Below are 27,231 nucleotides of genomic sequence, written 5' to 3' on the forward strand. Positions count from 1 at the left end.
AGAACTTGATGAAAAATGGATCAGTTCCAAGGATAATAAAAGATTCTTGAAAGCTTTTCGCAAAACACACTCACACAGGTAAGCACACAACCAGTCCTCCTCAAATAAAACGGTCATTTATGAGAAACCACCCCTACACCAAACCCAGTCCTCCTAAAATCTCCCCTCCTTCACATCATTGGCCAAGAACAGCGGTGCTGTAAGACCAAAGAATCATTGATTCAGCCAAGATCTAATGTGCACAAAAGCCACAGAAAATTGCCACTGGGGCTTCTTGAAAAATTTGCAAAGACATTGTAGTAGGCTGAGTGATGGCCCCAAAAGACTTCAGGTTTTAATGACCGGAGCCTGTAAACATTAGCTTATTTGGAAAAACAATCTTTGCAGCAGTGATTAAATCAAGGCTCTTGAGATGAGGAGATTTTCCTGGATTCTCTGGGAGGGCCCTAAATGCAGCCACATGAATCCTTGTAAGAGGGAAGCAGAGGGAGATACAGAGATTGGAGTGATGCAGCAGCAAGCTAAGGAGAGCCAACAGCCACAGAGACAGAGGGAATTACCTCATGGGAAAAGTGCCTATGCTATGATAATGCTAACAGTCATGGGTCTTTACACAACGAATAACCGACCAAAAAAATGTTGAGTTAAATCTGTCATAAATACAAGAAATTGACAGTCATAGAAGGACTTTAACACATCTTTCTTAGTCAAATAAAAGGGAAAAAAAAGTCATACACCTGAAATGAATATAACACTGTGTATTAGTTACACTTCAATAAAAATAAAGAGAACAGAAATAGACTTTGCTTTAGGTGATTTTACCATTTATTGATTTTTGCACTATGTATCAGGCTTGGTGCCAGGTACTTTATATGTGATTTCATTTGCAATAATCCTCCCAGCAACACTGCTGGAGGGAGGCCGTTACCACCATTCGACAGAGAAGTAAACCAAGACTCCACAAGGTCACCTGATGAGCAATCCCAGAACAGGATGTGAAGCTGTGTCTTTGATTCCATAGCCACTGTTTTTTTCCCTCTGGATTATGCACTTCAGGAGGCATGAACCTCTCATTTATGGACAACATTTCTTCCGGGAAGAATAAAGACACATCTGTCCTCACAAAATCCCTGACACCTTCAGGACAGGTTCCCGCCCATGACAGGTGGTCACACAGCCTCATGTACAAGGTGCCCATGACAAGAAGGAAGCCAGTCCAAGGTCACTGGTGAGGAAAGCTGAAAGAAACAGCAGTAGCCTAAGTCCTGTGTTTGTGCACTGCCCCAGCCTCTCAGAATGCCATCACCGCGGCCACTGCAGTGACCCAAAGCCCAGGTTCATTCTGTCTCTCATGAAAGTAACAAAAGAATCTTTTTTCTATCGGATACCAGCTGGCCCCAGGAAAGAAGAGCCTCTCATTTTGCTCTAGACGCCAATGCTTGCTTTGGGCTTTGGTCTGTCTTCTCCGTTTTTGCTCTTTGGATGGCAGGATGCTTTAATTATTATTGTCTGCTATTATGATCATGGTTTAATTGTCAGTTTGCAGCTCCGTGGCTCAGAAGGGGGCATTTTATAAAACAAGTATTATTTTCTTATTGTAATTGCCAGTGTCACTGAGGATAATTTAGGCTTCCTTCTCATTTGGGGGCAGGAGTGATTTCTGACCCTCTCCCCCCGGCAGCAACTGTCTGTTCGAGGGCCATTTTCCCCTGATATAAAGATCCACCATTAGGATTTGCGCCTCTGCACCATCCGTTGTGTTCATGGAGTGGCAACGGTTGCCCTGGAGGACCAAAGGCCCTTTCACATTTTGGGGCCGTAAGTGAAATCAAATGAAGTCAACATGTCAAGATGCCGTGGATTGCTTTTTCTTGCTTTTGTGTATCTGTCTGACGTGCAACGGATCCAGATGAGCTCCCTATAAGCAGTGGGGTTGGCAGAATCCAAAGAGCATCCAAGGTGTCCAAGTTTCCTTGGGATTGAGGGGACTGAGGACCAGATCCCAGAAGCAGGTTTTGCCTGGGGACAGCTCTTGAGAGGTACGAGCACCTGCAGCAAGAACCCACTGTTCCCCTAGCTTTTTAGATTGAGACTCTGGTGGAAAATCTCTTCGTGCCATTGAAGCTGAGTGTCATGAGCCTTACTCCCTTAACAGCAAAGTCCGGCGGAGTTTCCGTGGCAGGCTGGTAGGGGGTGGTAGGGGAGCAAGGGCCGGGTGGGAGTGCCCTCCCTGGGGCACCTGCTGCCAGGAGATTGTGGAGGAAGGTGGGACCCTACAGAGACACTGTAAGAACTGGAGATCCTGGAACAGGGTCAGCCCCACCATCCAGGGTGCCCTGGGGTTGAAGCAGGTGGCAAGAAGCTGAGCATTGATGACCTAGCCCTGGAGAGAGCAGAGTCTCAGGACAGTCCCCAGGGAGCCAGAGAGAGAGAACTAGAGATTCTAGTTCTCTAGGGGCTCTAGGGGCTGAGGAGCTGAGCAGTATATTTGTTGGTCCCCGTGAGCACCCATGTTATACCCAAGGCGAAACAGACACCAGACTTAGGACAGTGAGACCAACTCCAGCCCCTACTTTGGTGGGCACTGGTCTTCCGCCCCTGCCCCCAGCCCTGCCCCATCACCACAGAACCATTGTTACAAGGATTATAGAGGCCACACCTGTCTTGCCTTCTCCACAGCAGTTTGGGCTTTATTGCTGTCCCTCTGAGACTCTCCCCTGTCTTGGCTTCTAGGGCTGCACCTTCTCCTGCTTTTCCTTCTACCTCTTAGTCTTAGTCTCCATGGGCTTCTCTTTCCCCGTTCATCCCTAAAGTCAGAATCCTCCAGAAACTCCCTTCCTTGTGTGCCTTTCATGCTGTATACTCATTGGACATGCTTGTCCAAACCCACCACCTGCACCCCATGCATGTGTCCTCCCAAAGAACTGGTACTTTTCTCTCTCTAGCCCATCCATGTCTTTACGCTGTCTCTTTTCCCTCCCTGGCATTCCCTCTTCTTCCCACGTTCCTCGTCCACCCCCTTCATCTGCACACAGCCTGTGCATCTGACAAGACTCTCAGCTCAGTTGTCACCTCCTCCAGGGGGCCTGCCTCACCCCCTCCACCCAGGTAGGGGTCTGCTCTGTGCATGCCTTGACCATAGAACTCATCACGCCATACGTAGGGTCAGAGACATGCCATATTCCCATCAGTGCTGTCTGCATCTGGTACCTGTTCTCTCTTGATTGGATGTGTGACTCTTGGTATCTGTATCTAGACTCAGAGAAACTACCAGGCTGGGCTTAGCCAGTGTGAGACCATGACTGCATCCTCCCCATGTCTCCTGGGTTTGGACAAGGCTGCTAGCTCTGGCTCGGGGTCGGTGCAGCTAGCTCCTATTTCTTTGGTAGTGATAGAGCATCAAAGATTCAGTGGGAAGATCCAAGGAGCTGGATGTGGGCCATAAAGAGAGATGTCAGAACCTCCAGCAAAATAGGACGTATCGTCCTTAGCACAGAGGATTTCATTTCCTCTCACCATGTGGTACACACTTGACAAGGAGAGTAGGTGATTTTGGCTGAACTATGGTATTCCTGCAAGGTGGTGAGCAGTCCATTCATTCATAGTTCAACCAGACCAAGAGCTTAGCATGGGCCAGGCCTGGTGCTGGGTACCAAAGATACAGAGATGAATGAGTCAGAAACACAGCTGTTAAGGAGCTCGGTAAGACAGGTACGTCACCGATGGGTCCAAAGCTGTGGGAGCAAGCAGACAGAGCATCTGTCCAGATGGGGTTCATGGGGTTGGTAGGGGATGGGGGGGCAGTGCATGATATGGAGACGCCCAGGGAAAGGTCCCCACTGGGTGTGGGGTATCAGCTGGTACATGCTAGTCAGGTGGTGTATGAGTTTATGGGGCTGCTGTAACAAACAGAATAGCTTGAAACAAGAACACAAATATACTTTCTCACAACTCAAAGTCAAGGTGTTGGTGCTCCCCCTGAAGATTCTGTGGAAAAATCTGTAACCTTCTTCTGGCTTCTGGTAGTTGCCAGCCACCCTGGGCTCATAGATACATCACTCCAGTCTCTACCTCTGTGTTCACATGGTCTGCTCCCCGCTGACCCCTCTGCTTCTCTGTATCCCAGTCTCCCTCTCCTTTCTCTTATGAAGACATTAGCCTTTGGGTTTAGGGCCCACCCTAACCCAGGATGACCTCATCCGAACTTGATTACATCTGCAACGATGCATTGATTTCCCATTAAGGGCACATTGACGACTCCAGTTAAGGTGACACCGAAGGGGTTGAACTCAGCCCACTGCAGGTGGCAGGTACGGGAGTGTATGGGAGGGTAGGAATGTTCCGGGCAGAGAGACATCCCTGAAGCAAGAAGACAAGAAGGAAATGGGTAGAACAGAGAGGATTGGAGGATGGCAGCTGGGGCTCCTGAAGGACTTGGTGAAGGAAAGAACAGTGTGGTTCAGAACGATCACTGTACCCCGCACTGAGAAGGTGAATCGAAAGGGTGGGAGAAAGTCTGGATCCAGGAAGGCCAGTCCCACGTTTATAAGCCTCTGTGTGTGCTGTTCCCTCTCTTGTGATCTTCCTCTCTCCATCTCCTCCTGCTTTTCTTTTCTGTCTTCAAAACTACTGCAAAGACACCTCCTCCTTGGAGTTTTCCTTGCTTCGCTCAGGTAGAAGACAATGTGAAAGGAATGCCTTTGGTACTAGAGAGACATGCACTGAATGCTGGCCCTGAGCCTTAACTAACTTTTTGATACCCACTCCCCACTCGCCACCCCACAGTGGTCTGTGTTAAACCCCGGGGACTTCAGTCCCCCCCATTGAGCAAGGTGGCAAAAGTAACCTGCAAATCGAAGCGTTTTTACAGGGATCCCACACATATTACTGTGTGTTTTTCACTTAGCCCAACATGCTTCAGCCCTCTTCCCTGGCCTGTGTCATGTCTGTGGCCCAAAGAAGCAGACCCCCTTGGGAGGAAGGCTTCTCTGTGAAGGAGTACCTTTTGCCTCTTCCCCTCCCTTCAGTGCCTCCCCACCTGGGGTCGGGGGAGCGGGGTTCTCAAAACTGCTCCCAGTTTTTCAAAAGCCAAAGAAGACTGATGCTCACCTGCAGAAGAGCTGCTCAGGCAAGCCTGCTGTCTGCCAGGCCTGGAATGAGCCCTATCGATCAGAACCTCTGATTAGCATTTTACAGACTTTGATTTCTCAAAGATGAAAACAAGTCTTCAGTAAGAGTCTTAATCAGAGTGGTCGGTTTACAAAGGAAGTCTTCCCTGGCTCTTGTCAAGGATTTCTAATACAAGAGGTCACCACACCCCTCCCTACAGCCAGCCCCCCCACACCCCAGCTAGCTGCCGTGCACCCACTCCAGCCCCTGCCGCTACTCCCATCTGGGCAGCAGGAGTGACCCTAAAATGGAAATTGGATCCGGCCAGGCCTCAGCAGAAAGACCCCTCAATGAAACCCAAACTCCCCCTCCCCCCCACCCTGTCCCCACCCCTCAGGTCCCCCACCCGACCTGGCCTCCGCCTGCCCATCTCAGTCCCTCGACAGCCTTTCTGTTTGGGGGCCTTTGCACCGGCTGCTCGCTACCACAGGAAGCTTTCTCCCATCTCTTGCTCCGTTCAGGGCTGGTACCTGGGAGCCTCTCCCATTGCCTCCCTGTCCCCTCCTTCCAGAGGGCCTCCCCCCGAGGGTACTCTCTGGAAAGCTGGTCCTCTGTCTCAGCATGCTGCTTCCTTCCACACAAGTGCCACCACAGCTGATCATCTTTACAGGGATTTGTGTGTGAGGGAGTATTGCCCATGTCCAGAAATAACTGGAAAAGGACGTCCTGTCCTCATCACCATTATGTCCCCGCATCCAGTGCAGGGAGGTGTTGAAACAAATGAATGCAGTAAGAGGTCTGGCCCTTCAGCCTCCCTCCTTCTGGCTACTGAGCTGCATTGTTTCTGCCTGCAGAGGACCTCGGGCTCCCTCCTCTGCCTCTCCCCCTGCCATTCTCTAGACCTGTTCAACGCCAAGCCTTTGACTTTTGTCTGATTATCATATCAGCCGAGCCGAATGCAACGAGCTGGCATTTTTAGTTCATGGTCTCAAAGATCAGCCCTTTCACCTTGTTATGATTCTCGTGTAAGCTATTGATTACTGATGGGGCCTCCCCGCACCCACCTGCCTCCTGGCCACAGCCTCTTCTTTCCGGAGGCACAGGCAGCATTCTCAGGGGAAAGAGTGGGAGCACCAAGGTTGGACCCAGACTATAATTATATAATGTAATTCTGGCTCGCTCTCAAACCAGCCCTTGACCTTGGGCAAGTTATTCAACCTCTCTGAACCTCTGTATTCTCATTTTTAAAATCGGAAAGGATGCCACTGACAAAATAAAGATGCTCGCGGGGGCTAAGTGAGACCACGCGGAAGTGCTTTGTACTTGGTGGTTGTCATATAAATGTGTTTCATCCCTGCTCCATCTCCATATTCTCTCTTCACAGCCTCCTATCAGACGGTTCCTTCTGGAATTTCATTCATTCATTCATTCATGGATTCATTCACTTACTCCTTCAGTTATTTACCCTCTGGGACCTCAGTGGGTCTCTTAACTAAAAGGGGACAAAACCCAGATTCCTCTAGCTAATTCTGGGGCCTCATCATCTTCCCACTCTCAGCCCAGCTCCATTGTCTGTGACCTCCTGATGCCGCTTGGACTCCAGTGTGGGAATCACCTTTCTTCCTGGCCCCTTCACCTTGCTCCACCTCTGGGTCTTGTCTCATGTTATTTTTCTTTAATATATTTTTTATTCATCTGACATAGAGAAAGAGAGATAGTGACAGAGAGCATGAGCAGGGGTGGAGAGAACGAGAAGCTCACCAGGGAACCCAATGCAGGGTTCGAACCCAGGACCCTGGGATCACAGACCCAAGCCAAAGGCAGACGCTTAACCAACTGAGCCACCTAGGCACCCCTTGTCTCATGTTATTAATGCAAAGAAAACCCACTCCCTTTCATACCATACAAATTTCAAGTCTCATCTCCTCCCTCCCTCCCTGACAAGTCCAGCCCCCGAGAGCCTCTCTTTTCTGAGAACGCATCTGGCCACACCACACAGCTTACCTCCAGGTCTGCTCCTGTGGTTAAGGCCAATTTTGCATCCATTGAGTATCACGGAGAAAGCAGAAAAGGAAGGGTGCAGCTTGGCACGGCAGTGGGTATGCCTGTTGGCTCTGCTTCCTGGGAAGCTCCCACTTCCTCTTTCCAATCAAGTGTGGGGCCCCAGACTGCCAGTCTGTTTCCTGCTGAATGCATGGAAGGGAAGCCCATCTGTCTTTACTCTGCCAGAAACCCCCGGAGGGGATGCCTGCCAGGGGAACTAGCACCCACACAGCTTCTGGTATGGCGGACCTGCACCTCTATCTATAAAAGGGTTTGCTTGGGAAATCCAGGAGATTCACTTGAATCCTAGTAAAATTACCTGGTAACTGAAAAGAAAAAACATGCACACATACCCAACAACAAATACACAAATAAAAATTAGATCTCATTCATAATAAAATAATTTAATAAGAAGTATGCAAAAAGAAAAACATAACAAAGAAGAAAACCGTGAAATGTTACCAAGACACATGAACAAAGTCCTAAATAGGTTAAGATACCTACAGCGTTCCTGGCTGGGGAAAAATAATGTAAAGCTATCGGTTTGCCCAAATGAATCAATGCATGTGTGCAATTCCAATCAAAATATCAGTGAGGTTTTTTTGGAACTTGATAACTATAAAGTTCATCTCAAAGGATAAATTTGGGAAAATAGCTAAGAAATTTGGGGGAGAAAAAATGAAGGGGGATTTGCCCTGGAAGAATATGAAATATGAAAACAGAAGTAAGTTGTGTAGGTGTGTTTGTGGTACAACAAATAGCATCTGTAGAGACCAAGGAAGGAGTCCTGGAGCTAAGGAGGGTGTCTAGAATCAGAGTCATGACCAAAATGATGTTTCATATCCATGAGGGGAGCCTGGATTATTCAGTGACAACTGTCTTCATTCCCCAGACATTCGTGGGCACCATCCAAAGTGTCAGGCACATCATAGGCTCTGAGGCCACCAGAGTGAATAGCCCCTGGTCCCCTATTCATGAAAATTATCTTCTAGTTGGGGAGACAGGTAGTAAACAAATGAGTAAGTATAGACTGCAATAAATGCTTGGGAGGAAGTAAACAGAGCATTTTGATAGTCAAAACATGGACGAGGCTACTTTAGACCAGTGGTAGGAGAGTTGAGTGTCCATCTGGAAACATAATGAACCTATAAACCTCAAAAAATAGAACTAACAAGATCTGGGGAAATACTCAAGTTTGGCTTTTTAATCTTGTGGGAAGAAGAGGGTTTGCCCAAGCAAAACACGACACTCAGTATCTTTTTTTTTTTTTTAAGTTATCTCTGTTTTTAAAAATATATATTTTATTTATTTAAAAAAGAGAGCACAAGCAGGGAGAGCAGCAAGTGGAGGGAGAAACCAGCTCCCCACTGAGCAGGGAGCCCAATGTGGGGCTTGATCTCAGGACCCTGGGATCATGACCTCAGCTGAAGGCAGATGCTTAACCAACTGAGCCACCCAGGCGCCCTGCCATCAGTATCCTTAAGGGAAAAGATTAGCATATTTGTTACATAAAATGACTTAAGTCCAGACACACCTGGGTGGCTCAGTCGGTTAAGCTTCTAACTCTTGATTTTGGCTCAGGTCATGATCTCAGGGTCCTGGGATCCAGCCCATGTCAGGCTCTGTGCTCACCAAGGAAAAGGATTTTTCCTTCCTTGAGGATTTTTCTTCTTCTCCCTCTGCCTCTCCTCTCACTTACTCTCTCTACATATAATAAATAAATCTTTTAAAAAATAAATAGGTAAATAAATAAATCTTAAAAAAATAAATAAGTCCTACACCAAAATAGGCACCATAAACAAAATTTAAAGGGCAAAAAGACACCAGCTGCTAGGAGAAAATATTAGCAATATTTAAGAGAGAAATAAAAATATATAAAAATAATGAATAAAAATTATAATTAATTGCAAATAGAATTTTAAAAGACAAATAACTCCATTAAGATGGCTAAAGGTTATGAAGATATATAAGTGGGCAATAAATATATGCAAAGATATGCATATAACAAAATATAACAAAGATACACATTTAATATGCACGTAACTTAAATTATCCGAAACACCAGTGAGATTCCATTTTGGTTTAGCAGATGGGCAAGTATTTTAAATATCTGATGTTGATGAGGTGAAGTTTAGAGAGAGGAGTCACACTGATACTGTTTAGTGGGAATGTAAATTGATGCAATCACTTAAGAGAATAATTTAACAGCATTTATGAAAGTTTTTTAAGTGTATACTCATCCCCCCCCCCAATTCCTCCAACAGTCGACTGAGATGTTAACAGAAATGGGCAAAGCTATGTAAAGATGGGAATGTTCCTTACAGTCATATGTGAGATAGTGAAATACAACAGTGTCCATTTTTTGTAGGAAAAAAATGAAATATATGTATTATGTCCCTAACAGTCTTAAGCAAAAAAAGTAACTTAAAATTCTATAAAATATGGTCCCATTTGGGGAGTGCACACTGTGTGCACACTGAAAGAAAGTCTGGAACGATATGCAGCAAGACTAATATCAACTGAAAAGCTTTGGAGAACAGATTGGTTTGTGTAAGAGACTTTAAAAAATTCAGTACATCTATATATTGTTTGTCTTTTTCTGCCTTGAGCATGTCTTATTTTTATAATTTAAAAATATACTTTTTAGGGATTTTATTTTATTTATTTGAGAGGGGAGGGGCAGAAGGAGAGGGAGAGGGGAAGCAGACTCCCTGCTGAGCACACCAAGCCAGCCACTGCAGGGCTCAACCCCAGGACCCAGAGAGCACGACCTCAGCTAAAACCAAGAGTTAGATGCTCAACCTATTGAGCCACTCAGGTGCCCCTAAAAAAGATATTTTTTAAAGGAGATAGTGATAAATGAATTGGCTTCTGGAATAGAAAAAGGGCATGAGTGGAAAAACTGGTGAGATTCAAATGAAGCATGGAGCTGAGTTCATAGTAATGCATCCAAGTTGGTTCATCAGTTGTGACAAATGCACCTGGGAAACATAAGACATTAACAGTAGGAGAAATGGTGAGGGATCTATGGGAATTCTCCATATTAACTTAGCAACTTTTCTGTAAGTCTAAAATTGTTCCAAAATAAAAATTTGATTAGGAGAGAAAGGCTGGTAGTCAAATAGCTTTGGCAGCTAGAACCTCTTTGTTCTGGGAGAATTCAGGGTTCCTACTCAACTACCTTGCCCTGAGAGCTCTGTCTGTGGCCTGCAGACAGCCCGCCCCCTCATGCGGAAACCCTGCCTGGCCTCCTCAGATCCCCAAGGATTATCTAAGCCAAGCCTGTGTGTAGCCAGTGTCCCAGGTTCTGTTCCTGGAAATCAAGATGTAGGCTCACCACCAACCCCCCCTCCACAACTGGATCAGCCTCTCAAACCCCACAACACACCCCTTACCTTTACCCCCATGCCCCTTTTTTTAAGGCCAAGTTTCTTAGAGCAGATTTAGGTTCAGAGTAAAATTGAGACAAAGGTGCAAAACGTTTCCATTTGCCCCCTGCCCCACCACATGCATAGCTTCCCCATGAACCATACCCCCCACCAGGGTGGGACATTTGTTACAAGTGGTGAGCCTACACTGACACATCGTTATTGCTCAAAGTCCATAATTTCCATCAGGGTTCACTCTGATGTATACATTCTATAGATTTACTTTGGCCAAAAATGGCCAAACTGTCTTCCAGAGTGGCCTTACCATGTTGCATTCCCACCGGCAGTGTGTGAGAGTTCCTGTTTCCCTCCCCATTAGCACTTGGTGGTCTCAGTGTTCAGGATTTTGGCCATTCTCATAGGCATGTAGTGGTATCTCACTGCTGCTTTCATTTGCGTTTCCCCGATGACAGGATGTGGAGCATCTTTTCATGTGATTATTCCCCATTTGTCTATCTTTGGTGGGGTTTCTGGTAAGGTCTTTGGCCCACTTTTTAATCAGACTTACTTGTTTTCTTATTGTTGAGTTTTAAGATTTCTTTGTATATTTGGGGTAACAGTCTGTTATCAAGTTACGTCTTTTGAAAATATTTCCTCCCAGTTCATGGCTTGTCTACTCATTTTCTTGACATTGTCTTTTGCAGAACTGAAATTTTTAATCTCAGTAAATCCCAGCTGATCAGTTGGTTTTTTTTTTCCACGGATCATGCCTTTGACTTATCTAGATGTCTTCCCCACACCCAAGATCATGTAGGGTTTCTCCCATGTCTTCTAGGAGTTTATAGGTTTATGTTTACATTTAAGTCTGTGACCCAGTTGGAGTTAACTTTTATAAAGGGCCTCAAGTCTACAGCTAGATTCATTTTTTGCATGTGTGTGTCCAGCGGCTTCAGTGCCATTTGTTGGAAAGACCATCTTTGTTCCCTTGTCAAAGATCAATTGACTGTATTTCTGTGGGTCTGTCTCTGCGTTCTCTATTCTGTTCCATGGATCTCTTTGTTCTTTCTCCAATACCCACCACCTTGATTACTGCAGCATTGTCATTACGTCTTGACATCGGGTACAGTCAGTCTCCAGTCTTGTCCTTCTTCTCTATCGTGTAGCTGTTCTGGGGCTTTCTCCTTTCCATATGAACTTTAGAATCAGTTTGTCAATAGCCACAAAATGGCTTTCTGGGATTTTGCCTGGGTGTATGCCTTCTCGGCGTGACCCTCACAATCTAGAACGATAGTGGACTCAGGAGGAAGTCTGGGGACCACGGTGGACAGTGAAGAGATGAGTGGGGTTCGACAGTGGCAACATAGAGCTCAGGATGATCAACAAGGTACACAAAACCTACACCCCCCTCCCACCCCCGTCCTGGCTGTTAGGGACCCCCAGTGGGAGGGGCAGGCCGGCTGGAAGCCATGAGGGAGGGTGCTGCTGGACACTGCTCTCTCTTCCTTCTAGCAAGACTTTCTTGGGTTTCCGACCTCCTCTGACCTGAAGCCCCTGGGAAGAAGGCGCTGAGCCCAGGATGACCACCTTCCTCTTCTCTCTGTTCAGGCTCCACTTCCTGGTGTTTGACACAGAGGAGGTCCACGACGTGCTGCGCATCTGGGATGGGCCTGTGGAGAGTGGGGTCCTGCTGAAGGAGCTCAGCGGCGCGGCCCTGCCCAAGGACCTGCACAGCACCTTCAACTCGGTCGTTCTGCAATTCAGCACCGACTTCTTCACCAGCAAGCAGGGATTTGCCATTCATTTCTCAGGTCTGTGCTCACTTTCTGCCCACCCCTGTCCATCTGTCCTGCAACACGACAGCAGCCGCCTCCCCTCCTAGCCCTCCCTTCCTCCAGCCCTCCGCTCTTGTAGAGAGAGCCACTGAGCAGGGGCTATGTGCCTGGCACCTGGTTAGCACTTGTGTTCAAAAATCTGTGCTGGGCTTACTCTGCAGGGAAAGACAAGCAGCTTCAGAGACACTAACATGCAGATTGATGAGTACCTGTGGGGGGAGAGATATAAACTATCGTGCTCACCTTGGAGCACCAGGAAGAAAAGATATTCCAGAAAACACAGAGCCCACGCTCAGACCTGCAGGAGGAGCAGCAGTAACAGAGGGAAAGACCGTGTTTCAAGCAGGGAGTAGCTGATGATTCTGAGGGGTGGGAAGGGCCACGTAGTAGGACTTGGCGGGGGAGGGGGGAGTCTGTGGATCCCTGTTAGCGAAAAAAGAAAGAAAGGGGCACCCTAGGTGTGAAGAGCATGTGCACAAGTCCAGAGGCAGGATGAGAGGTTCCAGAACATGCAGTTTGAAACACGCGGAGTGCAGAAGAAGTCATGCAAGCCCCTATGGATGGTGGTATGGGGCTTGGTTACGGAACAGCTGCTCTGACATGCCACACACTCTGGTTCTTAGTCTAGTGCGGATCCCAGGAAGGACCGGGAGCCAAATACAAATGATCTAAATTCAATTAATTATGCACTCTAGTAGCCAATTATGGAGGAGCATGACATAGAGCTACCAAAAATGGGCAATGCTCACACATCCGAGTCCCGGTATTAGATAATTCATGTGTTGGTCCTGCCTCCCCCTGTGATGCATCGTCTCATCTCCTCTGAAGTGCCTCTTCCATCACTCATCTCCCTGCACAAGTGACTCTGCCTTGCTTTATGCTTATGTTTATTATACAGCAGCTGTCTTCATTACCATGTCCTTACTCCAGAGTGTGTGGGGGGGTTGCCATGGTGATTGCAAAGTAAGCCCATGTGGCACCCATGCCATGGCTTTGCCTCCACAGTCTCCCCTCGGTGGTTTATTAGCTAAGGGTGGTTGGGTATATTTCCAGTACCAGGTGGGCTGAAATGGGGCTACAGACCCTGCTTCTAACTCTTGTGTGCATCTGTTTTCTCTATGGAGATGAGCATTCAACAGTTTGTAGGGCAGATGAATGCCTCCAGGATTATGTTCCTTTATACCCATTAACTTGCCCGATTAACACTCATGCAAGCTTCTAGCCTGGTGAGGAAGAGCTCCTTGCCAGGTTCACTGGGAGTCTTCTTACATGGAATCCTGGTACCCGTTTGCCCATGGAGAGTCTCTGGGGACCACAGGGTAACAGTGAGCTCATCTAAGATTAGGTCCCACCACAGGGCAACGAGAGAGTCATTTTCAGATAAGCATTTCCCTACATCTGTTCCCTGGAGTTCCACGGACTCTTGGCTGATGTTGCTGGAGAAAGAACGTTGCACAGCCTTAGGTCAAGGCAAACCTAAAGAGGCTATCTGTAACTTGGGACCTCTGAGAACTTTTGGTATGCTAATTTAGCGGGTGAATTCAGAAGGTGTCTATCTAGTAGGTCACAGTTCCCAAATATATTTGACCATGGAGGACTTTTTCCTAGACCATCTCAAGAGACTAGCATTTTATGGAACAGACTTCGGAGACTGCTGGGATAAGCCATAAAGGATCCGTAAGCAGTGAGGAGAGTGGAATGCTAAAGAGACAGCTCAGTCCACTCTCTGGGGAAAGGAGTGTTATGAATAATTAAACCAGACATGTATTTTCTCTGACTGTGCCCAAGCTAATGGTTATCGCTTTAAAAAAAGAAAAAAAAGAAAAACCCTCTTAATTGCTCTGACAAATTCCCCTGTGGGTTTGCACTATCTGACCTCCTGTGCACTGTCAGAGTGGCCACGTGGGACAGCATCCCTGGGCACTGTCACAAGCCGCACCTTCACCCAGCAGCTCTGGCTGCTTCCTCACACATTGTCCAGCCCATAGAAGGACTATTCATCCTTCGAGGTGCGTGTCAGATGCCACTTCCTCCCCATTCAGAATAAATTGCCGTGGCCTGTGGCACAGCGAGCGCTTTACTTCGGTTTCTTCGGTGTGTTGTCAATCCCAGACACCCTGCCTTGTGCTGGAGGTGGCCGACCCTTGCCAAGTCCTGCCGCTCAGACTCCTCCACGGCCCACGCGTGCAGCAGCGGTTTACTCACTGCTTACTGGGAAAGCAGGCACGTGGACATCTGTGCACATGAGCGCATGGTTTTCTCTAATGCGTGGATGCCCGGAGGCAAGCTGCCCTGACCATCGCTTAGGTCCGTGGAGAGGGGCGTGGGCAAAGCTACCTAGCCTGGACTCCAGAAAGGCCAAGACGACCTGGCCCGGGGTCCGGGTGTAACCGAGGTTCAGGAAAGGTCACCTTCCCTGTTGCTGTCCTCAGTTAGCAAATACCAGGACTCCTCTAGGGAAGGCTGCGTGGCTCGCCCCAGGTTAACTTTATAGTGTGTGTTTGACAGGGGATTGTACAGAAATGCCAGAGACGATTAGTGCAGGCTTGGCTTTATTGAGTAAACATGACTGTGTAACATCTAACATCCTGTCTGAACCATGCAGATCCAGCCTTTTCCCAGGGCTTTGCCAAGCAGCTCAAATTCAGGAGCATTAAAGAGGGAAAGTGGGAACAAAGAGGGTAAGGGGGACACTGAAGGAGAGGGACGCATAGTCACTGCCGCCCGCTGAGCCGGCACCACCCTAAGCACTCTGCTAGTAATTTTCACAGAAGCCTTAGAGTATGGTGGCCGTTATTTAATCCGTGCTACAGACGGGCTCTGAGGTCCAGGGAGGTTTCTCATACAAGGTCATCTAGTTAATAAGCAGCAGAGACTGGATCAGAACCCCCATGTCTGATTCCCAGACCCAGGCTCTTCATCATTGCACTCTGTCACCTCCTACATAAATAATCTTCCTGAGTATGGTCAGAACAGGGAGCTATTTTTCTTTCAGGGAATCATTTACATGTGTACAGTGCACTATAAAGCTAGAGATGAAAGCTAAGTCTGTTTTTAATTGGGAAGGAAGAAGATTGATTCTTCTTTGACGTTATAAATAAATTCAGTAAGTGTCAGATGGTGATGATTTGTTCATTTATTTATTCATTCAACAAATATTTACTGAGCACGGCTGTGTGCTGGGTAATGTTCTAGGCCCCGGGGATACAGTTGGAAGCAAAACAGCCGAGGTCTCTGTTCCCGCAGAGATGCACAAGTGATATTACAATAAAGAGACAAATGAATTAGCAAGAGTATTACAGACTATGCAATGAAAAGAACAAAAGAGGAGAATGTGACCAAATTAGTAGCAGGGGGCCAAGGGATGAGCCCAGAAGAAGGTGGTCAGAGAGGCCTGTCTGAGGAGGTGATTTGAGAGCTGAAAATTGAATGACAATATGGAGCTGACTTAGGAAGGTCTGCTGCACCATCGCTCCAGGTGGAAGGACCAGCAGGTGCAAAGGCCCTGGGGAGTGGGAGAAGCAGGGAGGGACCTGAGCTTGCTGTGTTGGAAGATTTTACAGGTGTAGCTGGGTATAGTATAGCATATATAAACAGATGAGCATGGCTGTATTCTAATAAAACTTATTTACACAAGCAGGCATAGAAACAGATGTGACTGTGAGCCCTAGTTTCCCGTATATCGTTACTGGGTATGAGGTATCAGATGTATAACTCCAGACTCGTTCACACAATCCTAGATCTTACAGTTGGTGATATTAGTGTGTACAGTTGCCCTGGGCTCGGGCTTCTCGAGTTTTTCCACTGACATCCTCCTCAGAGCAGAAGAGAGTGAATGTCTATCCATCTGTTGATCTGAAAGCTGTAGGAGGCTACAGTCTCTTTGAGGCTTCATGTTTTTGCTGAAGAACTCATATGACTTTTACATTCTACTCCACAATAAATTCATTTAGTTTTGTGCATGCTATTTTTCCCCAAAATTTGGGGGCGGGGGAATCTGACCCTCGAAGCCAATGAATATTACAGATCCTGTGGCCTCCAGGGGCTCCTGTCCCTGGAGCCTGCCGCCTAGAATCTGGAGGATGACCTTGGTTGCAGCTGTCCCGATTCTTTCTCTGGACTTTCTCTTCTATCATTTCCTTTTCTCACGATGCATCTGCTCATTCGTTCTTTTATTCATTTACTCCTTCCCTCCATCATCTGACATTCACTTTTAAAGCACGTGGTCTGTCCGACACTAAGTTAGGTATCGGACAGCAAACGTCTCCCACATTCCTGAGGTTTTTGAATGTTGACTACATCTCAGCTATGAATGTTTACTTTGAACTCTACTTTGGCCCTTGCTACACACCTCAGACTTTCCTCTGGTCCCGGGCCAATGTGGTGTTGGGCGTTTGCCTTCACCTGACTGCAGTTCTCCCTGTGCCTGTTAACATCCACTGCTTGGTCTACAGGGAGACCAGCTCCCAACCCACTGGCAGACCCTGCTTGTCTCTGCTTATCTCTGCAACAAGTCGGGTATCGATCCCAGCTTACTTCTTCTACAATCACAGCTGTGCAATCACACCTAACTCTTGGTACCTCGTGACAGGTGGATGCCAGTGGTGGTGAAGGTTCTGGTAATGGTTCTTATGGTGGTCCCCAGTGGTGACAGAGATGAGGGTGAGAACAGAAACAAAACGGTGGCCCTGTTGCCAGTGACACCAGTGGGAGGTGACAGAGATTGTGGCTGTGGCCCTGGCAGTGGGCACGGTGATGACAACGAGGGTGATGGGCTGAGAGCCTCATTGGCTGGCAGACTTCTAGGCAACCCCACTTGTTCTTCTGTTCTCCCAGTGTCTACAGCCACATCCTGCAATGACCCTGGGGTCCCACAGAACGGGAGCCGGAGTGGCGACAGTTGGGAAGCCGGAGACTCCACGGTGTTCCAGTGTGACCCTGGCTATGCACTGCAGGGGAGCGCGGAGATCAGCTGTGTGAAGATCGAGAACAGATTCTTCTGGCAGCCCAGTCCGCCCACGTGCATCGGTACAAAGCAGCCACAGGCTGAATTCTGCCCTCTGGTCCCACCGCTTATGTGTGCCAGACCCCATGGCCTAAGTGGCAGCTGCATCTAGAGGCCAGCCAGTAGCATCGGAAAACCCAAAGTTTATGCTGCTTTGTGTGAATATGTGCACACAAATGCCCCCTCACATTCACACACTCACAGTTACTGTCTACACATGACAAATTCTTCACTCTCCAAAGTGGTCCCCAAAATTTCTAAGCCAGGCATGTCTGCCTCTCTTCTCCCTGGCTCAGGCTATTTAGGTGGGAAGGAAGACGATGAATCAGCTCAGGTAGGAAGGTCAGCAGGTTCCAAAATGCCCTTTCTAATATCCAAAGCACTAGAAAGGCATCCACAGGCTCAGGTGCAAAGGGAAGAACCTTGCCCTTTCTTTTCTCAAGGAAATTATTGGTTACCTGGGTGTTAGATCTCTCGATCTGTCCTTACTCTTAAAAATCTCCCCATTTGACCGATGCAGAAATGGAAGCTCTGCGACTTGCCCACGGTCAGAGAGCTTGTAAGGGTTAGGGGGTAATAATACTGCTCCCCAGCTCCTTGAGCCTGGGAGGAGGCAGGAACTTGAAGGGAGAAAGAAATAGAAACATGCCAGGTGCTCATTGCTGCATGGCCTTTTTTCTCAGGCAGTCCTGAATGCATTTATGTCCCGGGTCAACGACAGGTGTTAGAAGAGAAGCAGTAGTCCCCAGGTCCCCTTACTGTGTGCTAGCCCCACACTGGACATTTTCTTACCCAACCTCATTTAACTTTTCCCTGCAGCTCTCTGAAATGAGCACCATTCCCTCACTTTACAGTTCAGGAACTGAAACTTAGATAAACTTGGATATCTTGCCCAAATCACAGAGCTAGGACATGGCAAAGCCAAGATTCACACCCACATCAGTCTGAAAGGAGAGCCTTTCAATTTCCTACTTCCCACACTAGCTCCTGTGCTGGGGATGTGTTCCAGGGACTTCCCAAGACACAGCCCAGCAGCCTTCACCCTGGCGATGCCCTGCATGTCTTTCCACTCAGGCTCAGAGGGAGGCTCTGTCCAGGCATCCGAGGACCGGCCTTTGCAGGCCAAGTTCTGAGGCCTGGTACTGAAGGTGAGACGCTAAATCCTGTCTCTCAGAGGTGATTAGGAGTCACCCGGGTTATGCAGTAGGAGCATGGTAAATGAATACATAGCAGACAGGAGGTTGACTCCTGGCTTCCAAAAACAGGTCAGATCTCAGCTACATGGAACAGTATGTACAAAAGATTGTGGGGTACTGAAGTAGACAGATCTGGGTTCAGATCCTGACTCTGCCATTAACTAGTTCAGTGACCTTGGAAGAACCACTCCGTCTCTCTGAGCCTCAGTTTCCTATTCTATAAAGTGAGACTAAATATACTTTCATGGCATCATGGAGTAAGGACATAACTAACCCAAATCTCCAGAAATACTGATTTCCCTCCTTCCTTTTCTCATTCCTTCCTTCCTCCCCGCTTCCCTCCCTCCCATTTTTCCCTTCTTTGTTTTCTTCTCTTGAGTTTTCTTCTCCCTTCCCTGAGCATAAATCCCAATGGGGCAGTGGAATTCTGGTGAGGCCCAGGAGGGAGTTAGATGAACTCTGAGGCCCCGTCCAAATTTAGCATTCTCTGGGGCTGTGATTCCTTCGCTTCTTTTACAGAAAAGCAGGTCCTGAGACGAGACTGTCCCAGGTGGAGAAAGGAGGGGGCGCTGCACGGTGTTAAGCTGTTGAGAGCAATAAATGTGCAGCGAGCAGGGCAAAGAGGTTAATTCAGCTTTCATTACCCATTCTTCTGTACTCAGCTTGGGGAAACGTTCCTCGGGCAACAAAATGAATGTCTTTGTCTCTTCTCTCAAACAGTCTGGAAATCCCAGTGACAAGCCCCTAATTTCCAGCTCCCTTGGCAGTCTGCCATGACTGGTCTGGCTGGCCTTGATATCCCTTCATTATAGGGAGGAAGCAAGGGGAGAAAACAAGTATGTATTGAGCGCCGTCCCCATGGTAGGCACTGGGCTAGAAGTTTTAGCTGCACTCTTGCAAATGGAATCGTCAGATGGTAAGTTTAGAGCTCAGGTTCTGGATTTCAACTACCGACCGAGTCTGGTGGCTTCACCCCAACAAGCTGTGTGGCCTTAGGCAAATTGCTGACTCTTCTCCCTGAGCCTCATTTTCCTCCCCTGTAAAATAGGGGCATTAGGAGAACCTAGCTCATCACCCTGTTCTGAGGAGGAAGGAAGCTCATGCTGTAGAGCGCCTAAGACCACGTCTGACTCACAGTGAACCCAGTGTGCGTTAGAAGTTATTATTGTCCTTACTCCTTTTGTTATTATTATTTACTTTATATATGGGAAAGTGGAGGCTCAGAGAGATAAGTTAGCTTGCCCAAACTCATAGCTAGTTAAGTGGCACAGTCAGAATTGGAACCCAGGACTGTGTAACTTCGAGTTCGACGGCGTTTCTCACACCTCTCAACCCGCAGGACTGCCTGCCCACTTTTTGGCCATCTGGGGTGACCAGCTGCCTGCTGCCACCCCCTCCTGGGCTTCTATGGTTTATAGGCTCCAGCCTCTGTTTCTGACTCACAGTAGGGAGGGACAGGGCGTGACTGTGGGTGTGGGACAAGCATCCTGGAATGGAAGCAACACCTGGCTTCTAGTTCCCGCCTGTCTTCCCACCCCCGTGAATACCTGCTGAAAGGACCAGGTGATGCTGGGATGTTGCCAAGACCTCATTTGGTCTCCTGCAGCTCGACTGTCCCGCTGGTTAGTGCTGGGGCCTAGAAAGGGAAGGAACTTCCTTCCTCTGTGTACCTCTCCACCAGCCGTGAGCAGCAGGAACGCTCCTGCTGGCCAAGCAGCTAGGAGTGCGACCAGGCCTTGACACACAAATGGCAGAGGGCAATGACGCCCAGGCTGGGGTCCTGAGTGGGAAGCAGATGCCTGAATGCCTGATGCCAGGGAACCATCTGGAAGGGAACTGCGCCAGGGCAGAGGCCTAGAACCCAAACAAACCACAAGCACTTTGGGAGTGGGCGGAAGAATCACGGGGGCAATTTCAGAAATAGCCAGGCTCACCCCCATCCCTGGCTAACTGACGGGAAGATACCCCCAAGCCACAGAGGAAGCTCACACCCAGTGGCCTTTGCCCTCATGGAGGCATCACTGTGCCCCTTTAGGAAGGTCCCCAGGGAGCTGGGACCACCCACACAACCCAAGCTGCATCAGACAGTTGCTAGGGTTGGGCCCTCAGAGCATGGGACAATGGATCCTACTGTGCTAAGTGCAAGGTTTTATCCAGATCGTACAGGCCTCCTGCATGTCCCATTCATGTAATCCTCTTCTCCAAGAGGGCACAGGAGAGAAGCAAGCCAGACACAAAGCAGCCCTGGTGCAGGGAACCATCCTTGCTCAGAGAAGCTCTCCCGGCAGGGGCTGCTCCCCTGCCCCGCCACCAGAGATTCTGAGCAGAAAGGAAGAGTGCGAAAGGGCTGCCCTTTCGAGGCAGACGGATGAAGGTCGAGTCCCAGTGACCCTGGGCGGGTCTTTCGACTCCCTGAGCCCCAGGCTTCTCGGTTCTAAACCAGGAAGACGAATCCATAGCTCACTGAGTTGTTGCGAGAGGGAAGTGAGATGAGGTATCTAGAATGCTATGCGTCACATCAGACGTCAGACGTAGAGTAAGTGCCCCCTTGAGTGTTCCTGGTGTTCCAGTTGGGACTTGGGATATATTCTCCATGGGGGTAGAGGGCAACCACTACTCTTGGGATCACTCAGGCTCTATGTTCAACCACGTTAGGGCTTTTATGGCCTAGCCCGAAGCCTACTATTTTTTAAAAAGACCCTGTGGGCATTGACCAAGCCCTCGAAGGCTTGCCCTGAGCGAAAACTATAGCGTGCAGCTGTAAAGCTCAGCTCTGCAACAAGACTGTGGCTGCTCTTGAGCTGGGTCTTGGACACACCCTTGGCTCCTACCTCCGTGTCCAGACTTTCTGGCTTCTCCTTAAATGGCTTTCCTACTCCTGTGGGCTCCCAGCTGATGTACTTGACGTCAACCTCCAGTGGCACCCTGTGGGGTTTCTCAGACCAAACCAAATTAATAGTCTCTACCGTATTTCCTGGATGACCCCATACACTTTCCAGCCCCCATCTTATCAGACCCCACTGCTCCAGGGCAGTGACCCAGCCATCTAGGGGAGACCCTGACTCCAGATCTGGGAAGTGCCCCAGCAGGCTCCAGGTAAGCTGCCTGCTGCCTCACTGGCCACTTGTCCCCTCCCTACCTGTTAAAAGGCCCATCATCTCAGGGGGATGGGGTGGGGAACCACCACAGACATATGGAGCTCTGTTGTATCTCCATCCAAGTGAGGTGCCCCCGCTCTCTTAGACAAGGTCTTCTGGAAACTTGGGAAGTATCTGCAGCTCCAGGCAGAGGCCAAGAGCATTGACAGGGAGGAGGCCAGCCGTGCTTGGCAGGTGAGCGTGACTGTATTCTCCACCCCCCTGACGGCGAGCACACTAGAACGTGGATCAACACCCACAAAGCTCACCTGGAAACTGGACAGGACACAGTGGCAGGAGACCATGTATTTCAAATGTCTAAAAGAGGAGTATCAACTGCCTCCAAATAATAATTATTTACTGTATTCCAGGTGCCTTAACAGACCTCTCCAACATCTTTAGTACCATCCATGAGGGAAATATCACCTCTTCCTGCAATAGGGAAAGGATGCTGAGGTCCACAGAGGTTAGGGTAATTCCCTAAGGCTTAATGACCAGGAAGTGGCAGAACCAGGTCATTTGGTTTTGATTTTAATAATTTCTTGAGGTGAAATTCACAAAACATAAAACTCACTCTTTAAAATGAAAGATTCAGTGGCATTTGGTACATTCTCCAATGTTACACAACCACCACCTTTGTTCCAAAACATTCCCATCACTTGGAAGTAAAACCCTGCACCCATTACATCCCATCCTCCCCTCGGCCCTTAGAGTCAGGTTTTCGCTCAGATCTGCCAGACTCAGTCCCTCCTCCGCTTTGCCTCCCCAGCACCCAGGCCTGACCCTTGTCTTCCTCTCTCCCCAGCTCCCTGCGGTGGAGACCTGACAGGACCATCAGGAGTCATTCTGTCGCCAAATTACCCAGAACCTTACCCACCAGGCAAGGAGTGTGACTGGAAAGTGACTGTCTCTCCGGACTACGTCATCGCCCTGGTATTTAACATGTATGTACCTTTCCCCCAGGTGGGAGACGAGGGGCTCAGAGCAGCTGGGGGGTTTAGACCAGGGTCTCCAGGTGAGTGCACACAGGTCTGCTGGGAGCACATGAGGGAGCCCAAAGGAGGGAAACTAGCATTTATTGGATGTTTCCTGTGTGCCTTGTGCTGTGCTCATCGACTTCACACATTATTATCTTATTTAATCCTTATAATTGCTGAAGTAGCTATTATTCTTTCTTCCTTCTTCCTTTCTTTCTTTCTTTCTTTCCTTCTTTCTTTCTTTCTCCTTCCTTCCTGTCTTTCTTCTTTCCTCTGAAGATGTTGGGATTCAGAAAGCAGGCCCTTGCTGGAGCCTTTCTGCCCCCCACTCCTCTGTGTTTCCCCCTTTGCTCTCACCTGGCTCCTTTCCTCACACTCCCTAGTGTGCAAACAGGCTCGGGTTTGTCTCAGGTCCTCCCCCATCCAGCTCCTGGCCTGCCTCCCACACTGCCTCCTTTATCCCTTTAGAGGCAAACTCTTCAAAAGAATCATCTCTGCTTGTGTCTACTTCCTCGCCTCCTGTTCACACTCAGACCACGGATACCTGGGTTCTGCCTGCGGGCTTCTGCCAGAGACCCCAGCGAACTCCTGGTTGCCACACAAAATGGCACTTCCCATGTTTTATCCCACTGTACCTCTCGATCACTCCCTCCATCCTTACCCTGCTTTTTCTCCTTGGTTTCCATGAAGTTACTCCCCTCCAGTTCTCCTGCTTCTTCTGTGACTTCACAGCTTCCTTGTTATGCCCCGCCTTCCCTGGCCAGGCTCTATCGGGAGCCTTTTCTCTTCGCATCCACACTCCCTTCCTGGGCCTGCTGCTCTGCTCCAGTGGCTTCACCTCAGTCTTAGAAACAGGGGACTCCACGCTACCACAGCCCAGACTGCCTTCTGAGCTGCGGGCTCTCCTATCCAGCTGTTGGGGTTCTGGTGACTGACGGTGCCTCTGATGCAGCACGTACAAAACTGAGCCTATGACTTGCCCCCACCCCAGAAGAGCTCTCCTGACCCCCGGCGAGTGCCACCTTCATGCAGCTGCTGCTTCCATTAGTGAGCAAGGCCTGGAGCCTCACATCTGCCCCTCTCCTCCAGCATCCGAGCTACTGTGCTGTTGAAACTCTCACTACTTACCCTCCAAACTACTCCCATAGTCTCCTGACTGGTTCCTCAGCCACCATCTTCCCCCCACGCCAGCCTCTTCTTGAGTTAGCTGTAGCAGTGATCTTGTCATGTGAAAATGCTAAAACAACCACCTCAGCTTCCCTGGGAACATGCAATAACATGCTACTCAGCCACAAAAAGGGGTGAACAACTGATACAGGCAACACAGCTGACTCTCGAAGATATCACACTGAGCGGAAGAAGACGGCCCCAAAAGAGCCCATAATATAGGATCCCACTTACATGAAATTTCGGGATCAGCGAAATGAATCGATGGTGATAAAAATCTGTTCAGTAGTGGCTTCTGGGGAAGACTGACTGGGAAGGGGAGCATTTGGGGATGGTGGGAATGGCCTGGGTCTTGCTATGCGTGTGTCAGAACCCATAGGTGATACATTTATGAGCTGATCATTTCATGGTGTAAAAGTCATACCTCGATTTGAAAACAAACACACAAACAAATGGATCTCTTATTTTAAAGTCCTGTCGTGGCTTCCTCTTCCTATAAACTCAGAACTTCGGTTTTTCAGTCCAAGCAATCTGGCCGCTGCCTACCTCTCCACCCAGTCCCCCCAACCCCATCCTAACCCCTGAGCTCCAGCCAGCCTGAGATGCTCCACAGCTTCAAGACTATTCCTTGCCCTTGTGATCTCACCTCTGCACTCCCTTCACGGAGACTTCCTTTTCCCTCCTTGTCTAGCCATCAGGGGTCTCTGCACCTCCCAAAACTTGACACCAGCTGGCCTCCATGAAAGTCTCATTTCCTCCTCCCGGAGGAACTTTGTGCTGTGATCCCATGTGCCCACACAGACTTTGTACTTTGCTTTGCTGTCTTCATACCCGTCGCTGCCTTCAGCCCCATCGCCGTCTTGAAGGTGTGGTGTCGGACATAGCCCTGTGTCCTGAGCACCTTGCAAGCGCCTGGTACATTGAGCATACTCAGACAAAGTGTGATGACTAAAGGAAGACAGGGACAGACAGAAGGCAGAAAGTGCCTCAGCAGGTGACCCCGTTGTGAGAGTGCCATGGAGGCAGGAGACCAGGATATATCTGACTCCCCTACCAGATCCCTCCCCCAGATCCCCATCCCGTCTCCCTGCCAGCCTTACCCAGTTTGTTCAGAGATGTATGGCCTCCTCTCTCTGCCACGTGTCTCAGCTAAAGAGTGGAACTGCTGTCCCATTCTTAGTCCAGCCAGGTAGAGTATCCGAGGATCCCAGCGCATGGCTCAACTCTGAACAAGTTAGCGTCCCAGATCTGTTCTCAGCTCACGTTCTATTGTTTTCGTGTTTGTACCCTTGACCAGTATCCATGGCTTTGCTGGATGTGTACCTAAGAATGGAGTCACTGCCTCATAGGGCCAGCATATGTTCAGATCTAGTAGGTGAACAGCTTTCCAAAGGGGCCAAGCAACGTTACCATCCTGCCAGCAGGCTCTGAGAGCTCCGGGGGCTCCACATTCTTGCCGGTCTTGGCATTTTCCATCATTTTCACTCTAGCCAAACCCGTGGGATCAGTGATATTCAAGAACTCTAATACTCAATTTGTTAATTTCTTTATTCAGTTTTTTTCCCACATGAGGGTCAAGATAACTAAGAAAGAGGCACTCCCGTGCATGCCAGGAGTGGGGTGATAGCAGATTCTGAGAAGAGCTGGGAACTGGCGCGGAGATGAGGGAATGGAGCCAGCTTCTTCATGAAAACTGACCCCTCCCCGCCTGGGAATGGCCCCCTGGGTGACTCTTTCCCTCTTGGAAAAGGAGGTGCAGGCTAACACAATCTAAAGACCAGTGGAAACAGATAAGAGAGCTTACCTGCTCTGGCTGACTCTTCAGTATATAGAATTGGTAACTCGTTTTCCCTTTTGTGCAGAGTGTAGTGAATTCAGACAACAGTATTGTATTATAATCTTCAAACTTGCTAAGAGACTAGATCTTAGTTATTCCAACCACTATAAAGAAGCAATAACTATCTGAGATGTGATAGAGGGACTACTTTTCACCACTACAGCAATCCTATTACAGGATAAAATGTATCCAGTCAACAAATTGTGCACCTTAAATTTACACAATATTCTATGTCAAATGTATCTCAATTAAAAATATTTTTTTTCAGCGGGGCGCCTGGGTGGCTCAGTGGGTTAAAGCCTCTGCCTTCGGCCCAGGTCATGATCCCAGGGTCCTGGGATCGAGCCCCGAATCGGGCTCTCTGCTCGGCAGTGAGCCTGCTTCACCGCACCACCCCCCCGCCCTCTCTCTGCCTGCCTCTCTGCCTGCTGTGTTCTCTGTCTGTCAAATAAATAAATAAAATGTTTTTAAAAAAGGTTAAATGCTTAAAACAGCTTTTGGGGTGCCTGGGTGGCTCAGTGGGTTAAAGCCTCTGCCTTCGGCTCGGGTCATGATCTCAGGGTCCTGGGATCGAGCTCCACATCGGGCTCTCTGCTCAGAGGGGAGCCTGCTTCCTCCTCCCTCTCTCTGCCTGCTTGTGATCTGTTTGTCAAATAAATAGATAAAATCTTAAAAAAAAAAATACTTTTCTTTTTTTTTTTTTTTCCAGAAAGAGGGGTGTTGGGTTTTCAGCTTTAGCTTTCCGGGCATTGGCTCTAGTGCCTAGAAGAAGACCAGTCTTCTCTGCCCCCAGGCCCGGCTTATCCACGTCCTGGCCTGACTGGGAGACCATCGGGGCTTCCTGCTCTCCCTCCCACTGGGAAGAGTCAGGAGCCAGGCGCCAGTGGGGTGGAGGGCTCGCTGTCTGGGAGGCCCCCTCCCCCCGTTGAGCCTAAGGCCCAGCACGAGCCTTTTCTGACCTTAGTGGGGTGGGGGCGGGATGTTTTTGTTCCCCAGCTTTAACTTGGAGCCTGGCTATGACTTCCTCCATATCTACGACGGACGGGACTCTCTCAGCCCTCTCATAGGAAGCTTCTATGGCTCTCAGCTTCCCAGCCGCATTGAAAGCAGCAGCAACAGCCTCTTCCTGGCCTTCCGCAGTGATGCATCCGTGAGCAGCGCGGGCTTCGCCATCGACTACACAGGTAGGACCCTGGCACCCGAGTGTATGGAGGGCAGGGCCAGCCAGACCTGGCAGAGGGGAGGGGCCACAAGTAGGGCAAGGGCTGAGTCACTGGCAGAGCCCCTCCCAGCCCTGTGGCCCTCCAGGTGGCCTAGTCTTTCCTTCCCATGTGCCCCAGGCCTGGGAGACAGCGGGGGCCGGCACTCTGCTCGCACCTCATTTCTATTGCCACATCCCTGCTCCTCTTGTGTCCTTTTCCTGTGAGGGTCAGTCCTCGCAAGCTGAAGCAGAGCATGCAAAGCAGGGCTTGGCACGGGTTTCTTCATATTTTAGGCTTGTGAGGCATCCGGCCTCTGTCCCCACCACGCAGGGCTGCCACTGCAGCACTCAGGTGGCCC

At 49.0% G+C, this 27,231-nt stretch overlaps 1 protein-coding gene across 1 annotated transcript in view; it reads left to right on the forward strand.

Moving 5' to 3' along the window:
* CSMD2 (CUB and Sushi multiple domains 2) overlaps window positions 1-27,231 on the forward strand; it is a gene marked incomplete at its 5' end in the record, with an annotated part of 593,570 nt that overhangs the window by 435,614 nt on the left and 130,725 nt on the right. The window contains 4 exon segments of the mRNA XM_080802687.1: window positions 12,126-12,328; window positions 17,189-17,380; window positions 22,496-22,634; window positions 26,668-26,855. Coding sequence (XP_080658813.1) covers window positions 12,126-12,328; window positions 17,189-17,380; window positions 22,496-22,634; window positions 26,668-26,855 — 722 coding nt within the window.

This window comes from Martes martes, assembly GCF_963455335.1.
Source record: "Martes martes genome assembly, chromosome: 4".
Classification (NCBI taxonomy): domain Eukaryota; kingdom Metazoa; phylum Chordata; class Mammalia; order Carnivora; family Mustelidae; genus Martes; species Martes martes.